This window comes from Emys orbicularis, chromosome 18 (assembly GCF_028017835.1).
Source record: "Emys orbicularis isolate rEmyOrb1 chromosome 18, rEmyOrb1.hap1, whole genome shotgun sequence".
NCBI lineage: Eukaryota > Metazoa > Chordata > Testudines > Emydidae > Emys > Emys orbicularis.
Window position 1 is genome coordinate 22,320,561 of NC_088700.1, and position 12,661 is coordinate 22,333,221.

Consider the following 12,661-nt stretch of genomic DNA (forward strand, 5'->3'; position numbering starts at 1 on the left):
CAAAATGGTGTTTTAAGTTACATGACATCAAAGTATACGTAGCGTGGACCAAATTCTCAGATGGTGTAAACTGGCCTCGCCTGACTGGAATCAATGGTGCCACTGCAGTCAACGGAGGTACGCTGATTTATGCCAGCTGAGGATCTGGCCCACTGAGTCTGGAAATACTGTACAGTCCAATTCCTTCTGCAATGGCCACCAGCCCTTGGGGTTAAAGTACTGGAGGGGGGAAGTAGCTGCTGCTACGCCACGCCATGGCATAGACCGGCCAGGCAGGACAGGTCAGCGCACCCAGATGGGGCTGTGTTTCAGTGTCACACTGCAGACAGGTTTGCTTTTAAAAAATGTATCTACATTCCACATGCAAGAGTTAAATATACCAACAGCTTTGTATGCACACATACACACACACACACACACACACTGTACATGGGGTAGCGCCTGCCTGCTGTGCAGTTACTAGAGAATTGATTAGATAGTGCAATGGGGTTAAAGGCCGGCATTGCTGGCCACATTCATTCCCCACTGCCTGCACAAACGGATTTACAGGAGACAACGGCGCCTGGATACGTACGAGGCGGGATGAATCGGGCAGAGCATGGACAAGAACCTTGGGAATGGGCAAGTGTCCCTCCGAGCGCCCCCTCTTCTGCGGCTCGTCCGTTGAATGTGTGGTGGTGACTTGGTCACCGTGATGGGTGGGCTGTGTCTAGTCTCTGTTTGCAGAGATGCCGGTGACGCCAGGCTGACGGCGAGCTCTTGTGGCGTGTTCAGAGGAGGCCTGGTGGTGGCGCTAGTGAGCTCACTTTTCAGGTTCAATGGTGAGTGCAGGTCCGGTGGGTAAGCCAGTGTGTGTTTAGCACCGTAGTCATGCCCAGGGCACACTGCTCACAACAGCTCGTTAGTGGTGCTGGGAGGCCACGCTGTGACACTAGACGCACTTGAGGGCATTCGGCAGGAACGTCAGAAAGCCTTTGGCCGTTTGCTATGAAATACATTGCTGCGGCGTGAGCTCTGGAGACGCTGGGGCAGCGAGGCGGATGGCAAAGGCAAGGGATGGACCAAACTATCCAGAGCAGTGATGTCCGTGCGCGCCAGTGCCTGGTACATGGCGTTGCTGGGCTGGGCATCCATCTGCAGCGGTGCTCAGCGTGGCCTGGCCCGTACAAATGTCTTGTGTGCAGACGGACTTAAGGGGGCGCTCAAAACACACTGACAGGACCTCACCAAGCAGCCAGCAGTGGTCCTCCGAGCCACCTGTGTCACAGCAGGGTGGAGTGGTGCCAGCAGTGGGGAGCTGAGGGAGGGAGGGAGGTGGTACCAGTGTGGCCATGTAGAAACAGACGGCTAATGTGGGCGCAGGGCGGGCGCCGGCTTGGTGCAGACAGGAGGGGTGGGTGAATAGGGAGCTGTGGACTTTATCATCATCTGGAAATGGAGAGAGCTGGAGAAAAGGCTCTTCCCAACTGTAGCCAGAGGGAACATGTTTCATCAGTGGACTGTGTGGCGGCACCTGCTCCCTGAAACGACGACACTAGAACAGAGGCAGACGTGCCTTGCATGCTGAGCTATGGACAGGAACCAGCAGCTCCAGTGCTACCACCACGTCACAGTCCTCCTGTGTCATGTGAAGTATGTGGCATCGGCTATGGTATTCCATACACGCGCTTAGGAACAAACAAGGTCTCAGCAAATTGTCCTCCACCCCCTGCAAAGGATGCAACACGTTTGTAACCATCCACTCCTTCCCTGCTTTTCCTGCCGCTGCTCCGTGGTGAGGGCAGCTGCCGTGGGCTATTCAGAGCCGTCTCTTGCCTTAATTCCAACTCATCTGCAGCCAGTGGCAATACTGAGTAAAAAATGGCATGACTTGGAAGTGATCATCTCTGTACAGTGCAGCTCCAGAATGGTCCCTAGTTCTGTAGTGCAGTCTGGGGCGTTACGTGTCAGCAGGACCAGGAAGGGCAGGAGATAGACAATGAAGTCACTGCGTATGGATGGAGGATGCGTCCCTCTTGACTCACCAGTAAGGACCCATCAGTGTCCCTTTGAAAGGAAGTCCTGGGCTGGGCCGTCTTAAACTAGGGACTGATGGCTCCTGCTGGAGGACGTCACACCACAGTGCTGACTGAGGGGTCGGAGAGGTTGAGTTGCCCGGTGATGTCAGTGGGATGATACTGCTGCAAAAGACAAATACACAGACAAGGAGAGCGAGATGTTAGGCAGCCCTGGCACTTGCCCGCCTGGCGCAGCTCATTCAAACGTGTGTCCCTACAGGGTAGCACTCAGGGATGAGGCAACGGCAGGAAAACTGTTGCAGTCTTACTGTCAATTACAAATGCAATCAAAGCTTTTCCATAGGTTGCTGCAGACAGTTCCCAAGCATCCCTACAGCTTGGCTTGGAGGAGAGTTCACCGGAGACAGTACAGTTTCTACAGAATATGGCAGCTTCTATAGCGCTCAGTGAGCAATTCAGTCTCAGCTCCTGTGAGGAACTGAGACCAAGAAACCCCGTGAATCAATTTGAGCCAGCCCATTGGGTCAGTTAACATTGGGCTGCTTCATTTCACTTTTAGTTCAGGGCACTTGGCTTCCTTGTCCCAATACACCTGCTTTTGACTTTCCCCACAAGTGGGTAAAGAAATGTGCCCCGTGATTTAGTTGTGATAAATCGTTGTTAATGTGAAAATGCCAACGTACGACATGCAGTAAAGATGTGGCCTGGAATTTGGTTCCTGCTTTTCCTACAGATTGAGTTTGGCAAAAGCTCATTTGGAAAAGTCTCCCCCACCCCTCACAGGAGATACCTGTAGGGAGGCAGAAATTGGTTTGAACTGCTAGTACCCAAAACTCCTCACTCCCCAAGAAAAGGCTTTTAAAACTAAACAGACTTCCTTTCTGCTGATAGGCTCCCTGCCTGAGCACCATAACCCCAAGCACTGTGCCCTCCAAACCCACCACCATGAGCTCAGGGAAAGGGTGCAACATCACCCAGAAGGGAAAGGAGGGGTTTACAGATCCCAGACATGGCCTGTCAGTCCCATCTCCTTGTCACATTGGTATAGGGTGACCAGATGTCCCGATTTTACAGTGACAGTCCCGATTTTGGGGTCTTTTTCTTATATAGGCTCCTATTACTCCCCACCCCCTCCCAATTTTTCACACTTGCTGTCTGGTCACCCTACAGTGGTAGGATAATACCCTCCTGTCCAGCTAAGGCAGTGCCCACTGAAGCCAAAGGAAGGAGATTCCAAAGGGCGATGAATCAGGCCCCTAAAGAGGAACTTCCAACTTTCCTCCATTTGGGTCTTAATCTCTATTTATAGACAAATCAATTCTCAGAGACAATCCTCTCCCTCCCCAGCCCTGCCCCTACTAACCACTTCCTTCTGGGCCTGCTGGAGCCCTGCTTCCGGAGCACAGAAACCCAGTGCAGGGTTTATATACTGAACAGTCAGGACAGAAATCGACAATGCTCTGATCACCCCTCTGGCCAGCAGGGTCAGCTGCATGCCATGCTCTGTGTGTGAGGAATATGGACTCTCAGGTATTGTCCAGGGCACTCTGGGACCTCAGGTGGGCTCTGTAACGATTGGTTGCCCACCAAAGTGTTTTTCAGTGGATTGCATGGCTCTCAGTGGGATCTTTGGGGATTGCCTGGCATTTATTTGTGCCTTGTGCTGTGTTTTTCATGAGCGTGTCCATCTCATTCTGTATCTACTGGTATTTTGCCGTTTTGTACTGTTTCTAGGGGGATTATGTGCATCTCAGGTTTGTCTATAGGCATTATGGCCACTCAAATGCCATCTAAGGACTAGAGCAGATGCAGTGTGAGCTGAATCTGTGTGGATTATGTGTGGCTCGGCTGTCTTGGGGGACTCTGTGCTCTGTCACTGGGTGTTACATGCATCACAAGCAGTGTCTATAAGGGACGCTCCCCAGTTACAGCTCAAGTGAGTTTTACACTTAAAGCCACACTCCCGTCTCTTGGTTCTCTAGGAAACATACACTATTGCGAGAAAGATTCCAGCAATTGTTCTTTGAATACTAAATGAACGTTCTGGACATGCCAAGTAATTCCAGTAATAAGTGTATGAGCTAAAATTAATGTTAAAATTGGGCCTTCAATTGTCCCAAACCCACAATCATTGTCTAGTCACACGAACCCCAGCCGAGAGGTGAAGCCTGGGTATATCTGGTGCAATGGGTAGTTTTTAGAAGCACTTTTAAGGACTATTCCCCATTATTTTTTGTAAATGAAAGTTTCTCCTCTAGCAGAGGCTGAAGAGTAATGGCCCCCTTCAGAGAAACTCAGCATGACTGTTCTCTCAAAATGGCTGCCGTTTCCTATCACTCTCAGTGGGACTTAGGCTGCCCTTAGCAAAGATGTCGCCCAATTCCATTAATCGGTACTGCACAGGGCTCTTCGCTGCCTTCTGACTGTACTTCTCTGGAAGCAATTTGGCTTCGTTTCCACTGAAGAAATATGGGAGGCGCTGGCCATCTTCGTGAAGGGCTTTAAACCCATTGAGAGTAAGAGACGACGCCATTTTGAAAGAGGGACTGTCTGCACCCCACCCTCCTTAACCTCCAAACCCCTCTGGCTCCTGGAGGTAAGTGCGGCCCATCACCTCCAGCAGCTCTCACTAGCTGCTCTTCCCCAGGAGGTGGACAAGTGGCGAAGGCATCCAGCCAATCAGAGTGGTTTTCCCCTTGGGAAGGGTTGAAAATGACGTGAGGGCCGGAGCTTCTCCACTCATTGGCTGAGACTGGCTCCAGCAGCGCTTAATATTGTGTTGCTCCAAAGAGTTGGCAATAGTGCACGTGTGTGTACATGTATGGATGTGAGTGTGCACGTGTGCCCACACGCATGCAAGGAATGTCTGGGGTTCAGAAGGCATTTGGGGGAGCCTGCCCAGGGGAATGTGCAGGGCAGGAAGGGGAGGAAACGGCGAGGCATGCTCTGGCTGATTTGCATTGCACTGCCAACACAAAGCAGCTGTAAACCCATGTAACTGGCCAGGGCCAGACTGGCATAAAGCAGCCAGTGTCCTGGTGAATTTGGCCATAAATGTCACAATACAAGACAATGATTTCAGATTGAAATGATGTATCTGTCAATCATTAGACTATACGTGGCAACGGTTGTGTGGTTTCTTGGTTAGTGTTCATAGATGACATTTTAAACAATTTTAAAACCAAGGAAATGTCTAGATAAAAGCTGTGTTCAGCTGGAGTTCATGTTGAGATCACTTATCGGGTAACGTACATTAGGGGGTGCTGTAATTATCCCCAGACCAAGCACTATAAAGCCAAGAACATCAGCGCTCAAGTTGACTGTAGAAGAAACTCAAGCGTGTTAAGGTATGGAAATGGAGTTGAGGTGCCCAAACAACCTGATGTCTGCCTTGTAGTGACAAAAACCAGACAACAAGCGAACGTCTTTACAACCCCGTTTAATCTAATCTGGGATCCCGGGCCAAGGGCTGAACTATCCTCCCTTCCAGTTGCAGGGAACACAGCAGCGGGACAGACTGGGCATGGGGGGGAGAAGTGCCCAACTCTCAGTCATGGCACCTGCTGCCCTCGGCAGAGCCACCACATAATCCCCTGAGCTGGCAGAGCCTCCGCCCACCCCCACACAACCAGCGGCAGGGAGTCTTGGCCGCTCCTGTCTCCTTGGGATAACGGGGCACAAGACGATCCCTGTGAACTAGACCAAGGTTGGGGTGCACCTTCCCGTGCCCTCTTGTGTGAGGGCCACAGGCTGTGCTCGGTGGGGCAGGGTGTGGTGGGGAGCGAGGCCAGTGACCTCGCTGCTGCTCTGGGGGGTGCCGGTGCCCTGCTGCTGGGCTGGGCGCCTGCTGGAGGCATCATGCTGGGACGTACTGGAGAGCAGTGAAGGGTTGCGGGAATAGGGCACTGCTATAGAGAGTAACTGGGGAGGGGTATGGCCCCCAGCCTCAGTACGGTGTCACGCCTTTCCTTCCCTGGGGTGGGAGCCCCAGGAGTCTGGGGGGCGCCTGGCGGTGCTCTCACGTGAGCAGCACCTACCTGTGTGTGGGGGGGTCAAATAGTCCAGGCCCCAGGCAGCCCTGACATGCACACTGAGCCCTCTCGCCCCACAGCGGAGCACTTAGCCCAGCTGGCCTGCCTCTGACCCAGCTCCCGGCCCCCCCATTCCAGTCCAGACACTTACCCCTCTCCCCTGCCCATGGCACTCCAGCCCCGCCTCGGGCACTTGCCCCAGCCCCGCTCTGGGTTAGCGGTTAACTTTGGAACAAGGGGCCTCATTTCCTCTTTGGTTTCCTTGGTCTCGGGGGTCGGCATTAGTCACAAATGCCACACACAAAACCCACGAAGGAACCTTTCAGCTCCGTAGCCCAGCCCAGCTCCCCAGAGCCTCCTTCCTCACCCTCTGCTCCCCCCTCCGTGCTCCGTGCTTTGAGGTGGAGAGACATTTAGCGGGAGTGACATCATGGGGCCCCCAGCAGGCAATCTCACCTCACACCCTCCTGCCTGCTCAGCGGTACTGGGTTTCGGGGATGTGATGTGATGTGATGGGGGGGTCATTAGTGCAGGCTGAGAGCTTCTCCGCCTGGAGAGTGCAGCACGGGTAACACTAGCGCTGTGGTTCCTTCCAGTCTGCTGTCTCTGATCCCTTCCTCAAGGTGCTGGGGGGCTTCCCCTGCGTTCTCTGAACCAGCTGGCATGTGCTGCATATCCTGAGATGACAGCCAAGGTAAAGGATCCCGTTCGGTGAGATGGCAGCAGCAGTGGCTTCTAGGGAAGGGGCAGCCCAACCCGGCCCAGCTGAGGGCTTGGCTGGTCAGCAGCTCGCCACTGCACATTGGGCCTGATCCAAACCGTGCTCTACATCACTTGGGAGCAAGCCTCTACTTTAGCATAAAATGGAGTCACCCCCATTTTGCATACAGAGCCATGGCCCAGAGAGACTACATGTCCCATCATGCATTGGGAACAAGATGGACCATCACATGCTAGTTCCTGAAGGTCCCTCTAGTCTCTGTGGGCTGCACCTCTGTGTTAAAGGTTAAGTGAATTGCAGAACATGGCGGGCTGCGTTTTGCCACCCCAGTTTCATTAATGGCGCTCCGTTCCCAGCCATGCATCATGTCTAACAGCCTCCATGTGAACCTGCCCTGAGCAAATCGGCAATGGGCAGAAATCTGCAGATCAGGGCAGGTCGGAGGTGTTTCAGCAGCCTGTTAACTGTGATGCCTGGCCCCAAATGGATCTCCCATATCCAACTGCTACAACAGATTAGCCAAACTGCAGAGAGTGGCACCGTGCAAAGGGCACAGATGGGGTATTGGCTTTTAGTTCAACAGCCCAGCCTGATTGAGTTGTGTCTGAACTGCTAACTGGAGAGGACATGGTATTTCCGTTTGACATTAGCTGGGCTTTAGAGGCAGCAAGCAGCGAAATACACTATTTGAATCAGGTTGGGTTTTTAAAAACTCCTCTCTCAACCATCGGTGTCTCTCTTCTAGAGCTGAATTAATGCTGCTCATAACCAGAGACAGCTCTTCCTTGTGCACGTAGCAGTAGGTCCTGAGTGCTCTCAGTCACAAACAAAAACCACATGTAGAGAATGTGACACGCATGGCTCTCGGTGAGGTGAGACAGTGCCTAAATTAAACCGGGGTGATCATTTCAGGCATACAATGACAAACAGTTACAGGAACACTCAGGAACAGGAAAAAAAATAGTCATTGTTTTCCAAAGGTCAGCACCAGTACGGTGAGTAAACTCAAAACTCATCCAGTCAAAAACAAAACAAAAAACTCGGTAGCATCTCCAAACTCATCACAGGACTACAGACCAGCTCCTGCCTGCTCTCCAGGAGTCCCCGAACCCTTTCAGGTACACGGGAAGACTGACTCACTGACTGACTGTTGACGAACATGAGGCTATGCATGTACACTGGCAGCTTCGGGATGGGTGTGTGGTAGTCGATGGGATGGCAGAAAAGAGAGAGAGAGAGAAAGAGAGAGGGCAGAATTGTTCTTCTTCCTCTTACCGTATCTTTGGAGGACCTACGTCTCTTGAAGCTGGAGGCCAGGGTGGAGGTGATGGACCTAAAAGTGGCTTTCTTTTTAGGGTCAGGTTCTGCTCTACCACTTTTTCTATCCTAAAATGAATATGTATAAGTGATTAGATCTCTAGTGTGTTGTTTGAATCTCTAAATCTAGTTGAATACTGCCCCATGTTATGTCCTTCATTTAGGTAAGACGGCTACTGGAGATGTTCTGCCGGTGTCACTCCCAACTCCTCCACGAGGGGCCATCATGGCCCTAACTTGAATAAGGAATTACAAAAGGGCTGTGACTAGCTGGAATGGCCTAGGATCTGGAGAAATGCAAACCCCTTGGGGGAAGTAGCCCTGTTCTTTTCTGTGTCCATTTACAGGTCTGTATGGCTAGCCTAAATTCCCGGGGGAGCCATTTCAAATTCAGTGGCTAAATGACATTTTGTTCTTAACAGACATGTCTGCATGACTCCTGCCCCTTGCTTCCAGAACTAGTCTAGCTAGACCGAGAGGTGAGATGCTGCACCTACCACTAAAAAAAAATGCTCTGGGCCTTTTCTGAAGCTGAATCCTAGCGCCACAAGAGAGAGAGAGGACTGCATTGAAAGAGAAGTCATTGTATGAATATTCTGTAAAAAATGTATTCAAAAATTTAAATGATGCATTTGAGCAAAGCTGAACGTTTTCCAAAGGAAAAGGAAAAAAAAGGAAAAGAAAGGAAAGAAGCGAAGCGTTAGCGCTATGACATCATCAGGGGTTGGAATGAACTCAAAGAGAAACAGAACTCAAAAATGTAGCCATGGGTGTTAGACAGTCGGACCTGGTTAATAGAGGCTGGGAGCACCAGCCGCCGGGGGCAGAGGGCGTTGTTAGCGGTGGGGACCAGCCAGATACCACGACGGCAGAACAATTCCTCCCCAGTTGCTTTAGTGCCAATGAGCGTGACCTTTTCGGATGGGGAAGGAGTAACCAGGTCTGGCTCTACCACCGCCCGGGGGTAACCAAAATGTATCCCGTTGGTGCGTAGTGCATGCTCGGGGGATACATTTCCTCCTCCTTTTCAGTACTCTCTTTTGCGGACATGCACAAACGGAAAAGAAAGCAAGATGGATGGAATGAAATGTCTTTTTCTTCCATGGCATCTCAGGAAATAGCCATGGCAAAACTGTGATCCCAAAACCCATTATTTTTGTTTGTTTGGTTTAACAAATAAATCTTTCCACTTGCCTACCTTCTAGTAATGTACCAGATACTAGTGGTCTGACGTTTCCTCCTGTGGAAAAGTCTTACATTGTCAAACTGATCTTTATCATGAGACTCTGTTTATACCCACAGGGTGACATGCGTAGCTCACAGTCCCACAGATTCTGCCCAGTGACCCAGTGCAGTATTTTCTAGAAGGTTGGCAAGTGAAAAATGGCAGTGTGACTCTAGTGCTCTGTCCCAGCAGACTTAACCACTTCAGTGCTGCTGCTTTTTGGAAGCAAAGGAAACCAGAAATGGCTTTTGCAATACTGTATTAGTGACCGGAGCCCAAAGAGCTCTCAGTCCGTCTAATAAAGTAAAGAGCAGCCAGTCCACATTCTTTACCCTTTGCTGCTTTCAGGGAGGTCATTTGCACCCGAGCAGCCCTTTCCCATGTCATAGTCAATGCTGCTATCACATGGCCATTTCATTTCACTTGTTTACAGCAACACTGCTTTTAAGGTTCCCAATCATTGTTTCTCTCTCTTTCATTCACACTTTCTTTGGATAGTGGTTTCCTTTAGTCGGATAAAGGAGCGGTTCCTCTTTGAACGCTGGTTTGCTTCCCCAAACACGAGAAACAGCCCGGACAGTTCAGAGAGAAACTCCAGATGTCCTAAACTGGGGCCAGGGACATAGCAAGGGTTAATCCCATAGCAGCTGGGAAAGAGAGAAAGTTTAGCCAGGCCGGCTGGGCCGGGCTCACTTATGTTGCTATGATAAGGTGTCAGGCACACCAGATTCCCTCCAGATCCTGCCTCACTTGAGGGGCAAGGAGAAATGATCCCTTTGTAGACAAGAGAATCCATAGCAAGCAATGGCCCTTTGGCATGAGCCCTGGGGAATCGGTGTGCTAACAGTAATTGGCATTATTAGCCCCCAGCATGAATCGTGGGCATCAAGAGATGCCCACCTCTCCGAATCTGTGGAATCCAATTGACAAGAGCACACACCACCTCTTTTTGGAATTGGTCCCAGTTATGAAGGCTGCAACTGCACTTACACGGGGGGTTGCTTTGGCTGTGTTTCATTAATGGTCACGCGAGCCTTTCCCCACACAGCCAGCAGCGGAACTGGGCGCTCATCGACAGCAGCTTAATGCTGTGCTCATCTGCTGTCAAGCGCAGTCAGATACTGGTCCGTCAATGCAATGGCGTTTTAAAGGAGCTGTGCTGGCACTGTTTGCTCAAATCGAATGAGACCCGGCTCTTGCACGTAGTCTCCAGCCGAGCAATGTGCCAGACCACCCCTGGGAGCACAGTTGAGAATGAAGCGATTTTTGCCAGGTGTCCTGGTTAGATTTGTGCACCACTCACCTCCTGGGAGAGATTGCATCAGACCGTGTGTTAGTGCCAAGGGGAGTTCCCATTGAGAAGGCAGGGAATCCATGCCTTGGTCGCTAGCAGCACAGTCACCCCCGTGGTTAGTAGGAACCCAGGGGAAGGGATGGGGGGGGCCCTGGGCTATCCCATAGCTCTGTAGTCACTGATTTGGTGAAGTAATGGAAAACGCACCTGTTGGAGATTTGCTCTAAAAACGGTTTGTCCTACCTGCAGGTTTTTCCGCCACACATTAACGGCCGCAAACGCCAGCTGCATCTGCTTCCTCCGCGCATCCTTATGCCTTTTGTAAGCTATTTCTATGAATATTAAAAATATCCCGGCAACAATACCTCCAGCCACCAGCATAAATACACCTGAAATAAGCAGGAAAGTTACACAGAGGACAATGGAAACAGCATCATGATACTTCATTTCCCAATAACCCTTTTGCACGTCAATAGCTTCTTGCAGCCAGGGATTCTGCCCCCAGACATGCCCAAGGGTGGAGCACAGCAGAAGGCGAATACTGCAGAGCCTTTCCATGAGGATTCATTTGCATTTTTTACTGTAGTTGCTTCAGCTATGTTGACACCCTTTTTTCACTCACTTCCTGGGAATATCCTCGCAGCGCCTTTACCAGCAGGGATGTTCATGGAAAGAGGGAATTGGAAGGGAATACTGCAGAATATTAATGACAAGCTAATCTTGAGTCTGGATTATTATTATTGGTTGTATCACTGTAGCACCCAGAGGCTGCAATCAGGGACAAGGGCAGTACAAACAACTGACAGAGACACCAGCCATCCCAGAGAGTTCACAGGGATACACCGTGAGCCTGATTCTTGGAGTTTCTGTTTAGGCAGTCAGGGGACAGACACATACCAGGTGAGCTCTGTGTCCACTCGCAGGTGTGAGTGTGTGTGTGTGTAGTGCGGTTGCACATGGTGCCCCTTGCCCGTGGTGACCACTTTGGTGGCCAAAACTTTGGGCCAGGAGCAGGGGAAATCAATTGTAGAGGGATGGGACAGTAGAGGTGTGGGGCAGGAGAAGGGAGGGAGAAGATGGTCTCTCTCTGGGCAGTCCTCACACTTGCTCTGGGAACACTGACCAATGATGCATACAGGCAGCACAGCTTCGACCCCAAACACCCCCAAAAAACAGTGGGGAAGGAGCCACTGATGCAGCATTACTGTTGGGACTTCCTGCGTGATTCCCTGTAGGGTGAGGATGTCCGAGAAAACTGCCATCTGTTTGCAGACAATTTGCAAACAGGAAACATGGCAAAACTAATTGAAGAAATTATTCCTTACCAAGTGTGGCCGCCCACCCCCAGTAGGTATTTCTCCCCATTTTCCAGAGGGAGAAACTGAGGCGAAGCAACTTGTCCAAAATCACACGGTGAGTCTGGGGCCCTGCACCCCAGCCTCCTGCTCTAGCCACTAGACGTGCTGCCTTCCTTACATGCTTGGCTCATGATGCTCGGCTGGTTTTCTCCTGCCCTGGTTCCCTTGAGGCTCTGGCTGGGATGCTGGTCTCTGCCTTGGGGACTGGCTGTGATTTCACTGTGGCTTGGCTGGAGGAGCGGGAGGTGAGTCGTGCTCAGAGAGGGTGACCTTTAAAATCACAGGCATGCTAATGGGACCTCAAAGGGGAAGATTGGGGGTGCAGGGGCCTTTCAGAGCCATTTCCGATCCCCCAGTGGGAACAGGACACTGCTCAACACAGCAAACTCCCAGACCACAGGGACGCGCAGCCCCAGAAGTGGAGTTTAGACCTCAGGAGAGCTCGGAGGGTTACAGTGAAGGAAAGGTTTCAGAGTAGCAGCCGTGTTAGTCTGTATCCGCAAAAATAACAGGAGTACTTGTGGCACCTTAGAGACTAACAAATTTATTAGAGCATAAGCTTTCGTGGGCTACAACCCACTTCTTCGGATGCATACGAAGAAGTGGGTTGTAGCCCACGAAAGCTTATGCTCTAATAAATTTGTTAGTCTCTAAGGTGCCACAAGTACTCCTGTTATTTTAGTGAAGGAAAGCAGGT

General features: G+C 51.1%; 1 protein-coding gene across 4 annotated transcripts in view; it reads right to left on the reverse strand.

Annotated features, from left to right (window-relative positions):
* Positions 1-2,111: 2,111 nt before the first annotated feature.
* GRIN1 (glutamate ionotropic receptor NMDA type subunit 1) overlaps positions 2,112-12,661 on the reverse strand; it is a 74,576-nt gene continuing 64,026 nt past the window's right edge. For 2 of the 4 annotated variants that reach the window (XM_065418605.1, XM_065418604.1), the window contains 3 exons: positions 10,850-10,995; positions 8,046-8,156; positions 2,112-2,180 (listed from right to left, as the gene is read on the reverse strand). In XM_065418605.1, the coding sequence (XP_065274677.1) occupies positions 2,112-2,180; positions 8,046-8,156; positions 10,850-10,995 (326 nt within the window). The remainder of the gene's footprint in view (positions 2,181-8,045; positions 8,157-10,849; positions 10,996-12,661) is intronic. The other 2 variants (XM_065418607.1, XM_065418606.1) reach the window with 1 other exon arrangement.